General features: G+C 35.2%; 1 protein-coding gene across 2 annotated transcripts in view; it reads left to right on the top strand.

The window, feature by feature from the left end:
* LOC110459216 (chromosome-associated kinesin KIF4A-like) overlaps positions 1-9,010 on the top strand; it is a 74,008-nt gene that overhangs the window by 55,224 nt on the left and 9,774 nt on the right. For both annotated transcript variants that reach the window (XM_021511366.1, XM_021511365.1), the window contains exons 11-19: positions 849-957; positions 1,726-1,791; positions 2,322-2,504; positions 3,015-3,118; positions 4,860-5,004; positions 5,954-6,064; positions 7,824-7,907; positions 8,377-8,493; positions 8,759-8,902. In XM_021511366.1, the coding sequence (XP_021367041.1) occupies positions 849-957; positions 1,726-1,791; positions 2,322-2,504; positions 3,015-3,118; positions 4,860-5,004; positions 5,954-6,064; positions 7,824-7,907; positions 8,377-8,493; positions 8,759-8,902 (1,063 nt within the window). The remainder of the gene's footprint in view (positions 1-848; positions 958-1,725; positions 1,792-2,321; positions 2,505-3,014; positions 3,119-4,859; positions 5,005-5,953; positions 6,065-7,823; positions 7,908-8,376; positions 8,494-8,758; positions 8,903-9,010) is intronic.

The following is a 9,010-nucleotide window of genomic DNA, read 5'->3' as shown; positions in this document are numbered from 1 at the left end:
ATATGGGTGATAGATTGTAAAAATTATGACATAGGAGACTGAAGGCGAGGGCATGTAGCACTTACATATATGGGTGATAGATTGTAAAAATTATGACATAGGAGACTGAAGGCGAGGGCATGTAGCACTTACATATATGGGTGATAGATTGTAAAAATTATGCCAGTATGAATTTGGTTTTGAATGTGAATTAAGGAAGAAAAAGCCATTCTATCTGTGGGCTTGCTGTGTTTTATACAGGAAACGTTCATCCAGTCAGATATTTGCCTTTCACTGATAAAATCCATATACACCTGGCCCTGGTTGCTCTAAGCGTGGTTAACCAGTGGTTAGGGAAAACTGAAAAATATGAATAAAAGAAAATTAAGAACATCTGATCATTATATCTTTTCACTTGCTAGATTTGTTGTGAAAAGTCGATGTGATTTGAGGATTTATTTTGCTTTGAAAGCCCTTGCTCCTTATTGACAACAATTTAAATATTTCGCTAACCACTGGTGAAAGATAGCCAACCTATAAACAACAGGGGTCTGCTGTGTTTATTTTATTAATCACAAGTAATTACTATGTATAGAATGCATGTGTGCTACTATGTGCTGTCATGACAAATTAACCCCATTACAGAAGGCAAAATAAGCAAAAGTTTGTGACAGGAGCATAAAAAATGCATGGCCAGACTGATGTTCGAACCTGTGTCCCTCCGAACACTACACAGACGCTCTAACCAATCGAGCTACCTGGTTGCCTGTGATCGACCCAGTCCAGTTCCGCTACAAGTGAAAACTGCAGTGAAAATTTTCTTTTTATTAATAAGTGCATGATCATGTTTCTGCTTTATCTATTGTAAGACTGGATCTGGAAGTCCTCAGCTCCAGCGTTGATGTCGAGAGCAATCCAGTTCTCAAAGAACAGCTTGATAAACTGAAGAATCTTGCTGATAAGATGCAAGCAGACTCGGTCAGTATTTCATCATAGCTTAAAATTCCCGTCTTTGCAAGCCGAGATCAACTTGCTTGTCATAAAAAAAAATCTACCTCTTCCTATGTGTCCCATGTGGAACATCCATGTGGGATAGGATCAGCCTTGGTTCTGACCCTAATTCTCTGCTCTCGAGTAAAATGATACCTGATAATCATTTAGTACTTTAAAAAGGATATAATTTAATATTATAGTCGGGTATTCCGTCTTTGCGTATTGCAGAGTTATCTGCTCTTGTGAGCAGGTATTGATTGTTATGTCATTTGTTTGTGAGATTTACATCATCAATTTTTGAGAAAACGCCGTAATTTTCTCACACAAACCAATGATGTAACAATCAATACCTGCTCACAAGAGAAGATAACTCTGCAATACACAAAGACGGTATATTGTGATCGGACAGGTTATTATCAATAATTACTTTTTTAAAGCTTTGTCTATTCATAACATAAACATAAACTTTATCTATTTTATATTAATTATTAAACAAGTTATTTCAACTTATATTAATCACTCTTGTTGGCCTGGATGTTAGCATGCAGGGGTCTTAATGTGGTAGGAAACCAGAGTACCTGGAGAAAAATGCACATGGTCGGGGCGGTGACACCATATCGTTTCACGTCTGATTTGGAAATTTACCCCGACCACCTTGGTGAAAGTTGAATGCGTTATCTACTGGGCCACCCGACCACACTGTCTATTCATAGCATATATTTCTTACCAGTGATTGTTATTGGGTTTTTTCAGTCTGAGGAAGACAAGGACCTAGAAACAGATGCTGTGTCAGAGGAGGAGGAAGATGAGGACGAGGAGGTAATGATCAAGTAACACTCTATATATTGTTAAGGTTCTGAATTGTCCCAGCCCTTGCCTAGGTAAAAGCAATTCATTTGGTTATAAAACTTACAAACATCACAATATATTGATAAGGTTCTGAATTGTTCCAGACATTTACTTGCTGGTGTAGAGTAAAACAATATGTCATAGTGTTGATATATTGCAGTATTTGGTGGTTGCTTTTAAACATCAGTACTTTAATCATTGAAAATACATGTGCTATAAATATTTGAGGATGCTAAAAAGAATCTTGAATATTATATTTTTGGAAATAATGTCACAACCTTCACAACTATATTCATGTAGGTCTATAAAATCATTACATCTACAGAAGATACCCATGAATGCATGTATCAGTAAGACTTAACTCAGATCTTTTTTTTAATTATTAGGTTATGAAAGAAAGAAGGAGATATAAGTAAAGCAACTCAGAGGTATAATGAGTAATGTAGCATATATAGCCTTAAGTTCAATTACAATTTATTTTTGACATTGATGGGTTGCAGGGACAGGAATCTACGCCAGGAACGCCCCAGAGCAGGGCTTTGTCTAACGAGTACGCTCTGCGGCAGGCCCGCATGAATCGTGAATTGCTTGAACTCAATAAACTATTAGAGAAAAAGGAGCACTTAGCCTCGCAGATGACCAGAAGTGATGAACATATGGATGTCATGAAGAAGCAGTTTGAGGTAGAAAACTTTCTTCTGTTTTGATGTTCGCGTGAATCATGTCTGTGTGATGTAGACTAAGAAAGTTTCAACCCAAAAGGTGGTTTTTGGTTGTCCACAAAGAGGGACATGTTACCACTAATGTAAAGCCTAGGAGTACTCTATAAATGAATATTGTGCTAATGGAAATTTACGGCCACTAGTGTTAAATACATACTTGTGTAATGACCGTTTAGGCCCATGGGCCTCTTGTTTTTTCTACCTATATTTTACATCTGCCTGTTCCTACATGAATTGAGAAAATGTAGCATTGTTACACTGAAATTGAGAAGAATTCTGATTTTCCTTCATTTTGGGAAATTAGAGAGAGAAAAAAATGTTTGGGAAAGCAGTCTATATTTGGCTGTAAAACGAGGCAATAAAATCACTGCCTGTATGTTTATACAATATGTTAATAGACTCATCATTTATAATTGGCTTAATATAACATTTAAATAATTCTACCCTTTATGGAAAATATTTCTTTTTCAGAGTGCTTTAAAAGATTTGGAAATAGAAGTTTCTGTCCTACAAAAAGAAAAGGATGATATGCAATCGGCACTTGATTCTGCCCGCGTTAACTCCAATGTAAATAAGTAAGTTCACTTGATTCTACCAGAATTAACTCTAATGTAAATATGTAAGTTAACTTGATTCTGTCAGAGTCAACTCTAATGTAAATAAGTAGGTTCACTCGATAGAACTACTAGAGTCAACTCTAATGTAAATATGTAAGTTCACTTGATTCTGCCAGAGTCAACTCTAATGTAAATAAGTAAATTCACTTGATTCTGCCAGAGTCAACTCTAATGTAAATAAGTAAGTTCATTTGATTCTGCCAGAGTTAACTCCAATGTAAAAAAGTAAGTTCACTTGATTCTGCCAGAGTCAACTCTAATGTAAAAAAGTAAGTTCACTTGATTCTGCCAGAGTTAACTCCAGTGTAAAAAAGTAAGTTCACTTGATTCTGCCAGAGTCAACTATGATGTAGATATGTAAGTTCACTTGATTCTGCCTGAGTCAACTCTAATGTAAATAAGTAAGTTCATTTGATTCTGCCAGAGTTAACTCCAATGTAAAATAAAAAAGTAAGTTCACTTGATTCTGCCAGAATCAACTCTAATGTAAAAAAGTAAGTTCACTTGATTCTGCCTGAGTCAACTCTAATGTAAATATGTAAGTTCACTTGATTCTGCCAGAGTCAACTCTGATGTAAATATGTACATGTAAGTTCTTTTGATTTTGCTTTGATCATACGGTGCTTGTGTTGATAAGAGGTTCATTATTTTGATTCTTTGGTAAAATATCTAATGCAAATAAATCAGGGCTAGAAATTCCTTTTCAAAACTACTAGTCAATGGGACTAGTAGTTTCCAATTTTACTACTCCATGTGCAAATGCCACTATTATCAACCCAAATTATTCAACAAAGTAATATCAAAACAAAGTACATGTACATGTAATACCAAATGTTGACTAGTCAATCAGGCTACCTGTTTTAAAACCACTAGTCCAGCTGGAGATTTCACTGGTCTCAGACTATCGGGCTACATACCCTTATTTTCTAGCCCTGTAAGTACATTGAAGATCACTTAGATACAATATTAAGCTTGTTTATTTTGTTGATCATCCAGATTGGTGATCTTTTCTTCAGGCTCTTATACATTGTCTACTTTTATGCCTTTCCATCAGAATTTGGAGGGGGTATAGTGTTACTCCTGTCCATCCTGTATGAGAATACATACTACACCATAGATGTGTATGTATTACAGGGTTCCAATGTCACAGTTGCTATTTAAAGGTTTACTATTGCTATTTTATCTACAGATTCTTTGTCATCATTTTACTGACTTCGTGGGGGNCCATGATATAAAGTATAAAGAACTTTTTAAACTGAACATTTAGAAAGACATTCAAGATTTATGACTTGTTAAAATCAATTTCTGCTTTGGTTTTATTGACTGAATGCTATGAAACAGGTTTAAGACTGTATAGTGTTTTAAATTCACAGACTGTCCAGTTGCCCAGTGATAATCTGATTTGAGTTCATTTAAGCTTGCATAACAGCATTGGTTTATAAGTATTTTAAACATGATGTGATAAGGTCCGTAAAAGTGGTTAACATGATCAATATTTTCACTGGTGTTTAGAATTCGCAGATATTAGTCAAAGCACGAATATAGCAAAATATAACCGCTATACAGAATAAAGATTGATATTCATATATATATAGATATACAAAAATATTAATTCCTTTCAAGAATTGAATCATGAACTACAATATAACAAAAGTAACTGGTATACATTTAATATATATATATGTCCTGGCTGTTTTAGAGTTGCTGAACAGAGAAGGAAGCGACTTAAAGAACTTGAGCAGCAGATCACTGACCTGAGGAAGAAAATGAATGAGCAAACAAGGCTGTTGAAGATGAAAGATTCCTCAGACAAGCAGGTGTCAAAATTAAATACAGAAATACTGGTACGTTTTCTAAACTATAGAAATACAGGTATGACTTCCAAACTACAAAAAAACAGGTATGACTTCCAAACTAAAATAAACCAGGTATGACTTCCAAACTAAAAAAATACAGGTATGACTTCCAAACTACAAAAATACAGGTATGACTTCTAAACTACAACAATACAGGTATGACTTCTAAACTACAAAAATACAGGTTTGACTTCTAAACTACAACAGTACAGGTATGACTTCTAAACTACAAAAATACAGATATGGCTTCTGAACTACAAAAATGCAGGTATGACTTCTAAACTACAAAAATACAGGTATGAATTCTAAACTGTGGCCCATCTTCAGTATCAGAAACTTATATAAATTTGAATACCCTCTTTACTGTGAACTTACTATAGATATTGACACTCTAAAATATTTACAAGCATGGGCTACGATTGTCGAGTTACATCCTGATGTACCAGGTAAGTCTAATTGTTAAAATATGATTTACTGCTAAAATAAGTATTTTGGAGAAAAAAAATGGCTCCATGGCACTTCTGATGTATTTTAACAGGGTTATAGTAGGCTAGCTGCCAGTGTTTAAGTGGTAATACAATTTTTCATCGTCCCAAAGTTTGACAAGGTTATACTTCATTGGAGTTGGGCAATGGGCAGATGATAATGATAATGAACTCAAATAAATATGCTGTTGTCATAACCAAAATGGCTAAATAGATATTATGCTTTGAAAACCTTGGATGACGTTTCTCAATAATGCAGATTTCTGAGGATTCTGGTGAGAGATGTTAAAGAAACTTCCACCATTTAACTACTGCATTTTGATGGCTAGAGGCCATGAAAAACGGTTCTATAATGAGAATTGATTGTGTAGGAGTGTGTACAATTAACATTACATACATGTATTTGACTAGGACTTGAAGCTTTAAACCGTTCTATACGTTTATTTGTACAGGACTTGAAGCATCATCGTGTTAAACTGATGAAACTAATGAAGGAGGAATCAGAAACATTCCGTAAATGGAAACAAAAGAAAGACAAGGAGGTCCTGCAGCTCATGCAGAAGGTAGTGTATCCTTCCCTTGTTTATAAGACCTTAACTATAGTCTTTATATATATATTTATGTTTTTGAAACAGACTATGATAATATACAACATTTGATATAGCGCCCTAGCTATCTAGCTAACATAAGCCACTCTAAAGTGCTTTACAGTACATAGATATATACAATTAATACAATAAGCATATACATTAATCAATACAATTTTGAAGAATTCGCATGAGCTGCCTTATCAGGCGCTAACTACTTGGCCTATGCCACCTGGCTAATATCTCCCTATGTGTGTATGCCTGCGTGTGTGCTGGATATGTAATGTGTTCTGTTTGCAGTGAGACCGTGCTTCCAACGGCATCATTTATAGTGCCACTTAACTTGTATGCTACAGCACAGATACAGCAACATCCACCCTAGACCATTTTATACTCCACCTGGGTTGTTTGAGTTATGTGGGCAGGAGAAAAACACATTTTTCTGAATATCCGTGCATACAATGACTTCTGGGATTGAACCCTGGCTGCCTGCGTGGCAGGCCGGAGAGTTAACCACTCGACCAATCCTCCCATACTATAGTTCCAGTTTATTTTTATGAAATGGGCCATCGTGATCCCTGCGATACTTTTCATTTTGTACTCTTCCTTGTTGGAACTCTTCAAAGAAAGAAAGTGTTAGCACTCAACAAACCAAAATGGTGGTCGCGAAACGATGACGAGAAATATGCACATTTCAAGTCTCCTATCTTGCAATGGTTTACTTTCAAATCTTCTAAATCCAAAGATAATGAATTCAAGACGGACACATTGTTTTTGTATTGCGATGAACGTCGGAGAAAGCTTAAATATGCGGGAAATACCACGAACATGCATATGACTCGTCAATTCTTCGATCTTTACAGTGCCAGTTTGACAAAAGCTCACGTTACACGTCTTTTATAACATTAAAAAGGATATATCAAACAAGTCTGGCTTACTTCTATGTTGGGTAATAAACTCGAAATGTGACAGTTTCTGTTCAAAACCAATTATGACAGCTATCACTTAATAAATCTTCGTCTGTTTTCTGTTGTTGACAATTATGGTTTTGAGGAATAAATTAACACTCTAAATCCTAAACTTTCACTCCATTCCAGGCAGCATATTTCATTTATTATATTCAAGTCAGAAGTGAAGTAATACAAGATCTGAATGATGTCTACATAGTACTTTTTTACATTAAATGTTATTTATATTGTATCTATTATACTCGCATCAAATAAAAAGTATGAAGACAGGTTTAAAATAACTGCTAAATACACATTGTATATATCTTCCAGATATCGTGATACGTATCACATCGCGACCCAAGTATCGTGATACGTTACGTATCGCAGCATCACTCGCGATACACACCCCTATTATATGGGGATATGAGTATTGATTAGCTTCAAGGTCACTGGATAGGAAACTGAGCTTAAATCTGATGAATTAGCAGTAAACTAAGGTTTTTAGAAATATTCTTTAGTTTATATTTGTAGATTTAAAATGGCCACCAGCTGGGACAGGTGACATATTCACTTCCCTAGAGTTCTTGTGGTATGTGGTATCCACTGGATGTAATGAGACTATTGAGTTTGTCGGTGTAATAAGTCCTTCACAGATATACACCAGCTTTCGAGCTTTGTCTTTTCAGCTGAATGAGACTTCCCTTCAGTATCTCCCAAGATGTGTTAAAATGAGAATACTTTTATTTCATATTTTATACTCACTGAATTGTTTTACAATTTTACAGGACAGGAAAAGACAATGTGAGATTGCAAAGCTACAAAGAGAAAACCAAAAACAGTCCAGTGTTCTCAAAAGAAAGTCGGAGGAGGTAATATTCAGCTACCTTTTATCTAAAATATTGGCCTGTTGGTCTCTGACACTGCCTGCAGTGCCAAACCTATCTTATCTGTTTTTGGTAAATATTATATAATGATAGACTTTTATAATGATAGACTTTTATAATGATGCATATCATGTAATATGAACCTGAAAAAGTTACATTAACAGAGGTGAAGCCAAGGTCAATATCACGTTTTCAGGTTCGATATCACATCATATTTATCTGCACAAAAGTCCATAACTGTTTAATTACATGCTTTTATAGAAAGAAAAACAGAAAAAGTTTTAATACAAAATAAAAATAAAAATCCAAAGGTTTTTAATGAGACAGTTTGCATTGGATGCAAGGTTTTACAGGATGTGGCCAATTGGATCTTTAGAAATTATCAAGCATTTAATAATGGCTAGTAACTCTGTATGTTTGACAATCAATGGTTATGATGTTTTTATTATTACAGGCTGCAGCAGCCAACAAAAGGCTGAAGGAAGCACTAGCCAAACAGAAACAGGTTCTAGCTGAGCGCAGCTCCAAGTTACAGCAATCTGACGCATCCTCCATTGGTAACCGAGTGCGGGTACGTTCAGACTCACAATGTCCGAACAAAGTGTAGTTGCAAGATACAGTAACATGATTTCTGGCAAAAAATGCAAAAATGCAAAATTATATTTTTTGAAAAGATGAAACTCTGTTTCATCAGATATTGTTTTTTGTTTTGTAGTTTTAATGTTTTATCGTAAAAGGTGTCTGTGAATGAATAAGAAACATAAAACAAAATTTAGATTGTTCTTTTTCTAGTTAACGACAATAATATGATTTTTTTTTTTTTTTTGCATGAAAAGACCTGGCTGAGTCACGAGTTTGAGATTCGTGTGAGCATCCGAGAGGCCAAGTACCACCTGGAGAGCCTTCTCACTGACCGCAAAACTCTGACCGAACAACTCCGTCAACTTAAGGTGAAGATAGGAGAGGAGCCACCCAAAAAGGTATTCAATAAAATATCAACATTTTCCTATATATATACAATTTAACCTGTGTGAACCAGACCCTGTGTAGTCCAGGAACCTGTTTAAACGAGACTTTCCATTTGATCC

The sequence above is a fragment of the Mizuhopecten yessoensis genome, unplaced genomic scaffold (genome assembly GCF_002113885.1).
Source record: "Mizuhopecten yessoensis strain PY_sf001 unplaced genomic scaffold, ASM211388v2 scaffold9987, whole genome shotgun sequence".
Classification (NCBI taxonomy): domain Eukaryota; kingdom Metazoa; phylum Mollusca; class Bivalvia; order Pectinida; family Pectinidae; genus Mizuhopecten; species Mizuhopecten yessoensis.
Note: the sequence above shows the minus strand (reverse complement) of the source record. Positions and strands in the feature narration are given on the sequence as shown.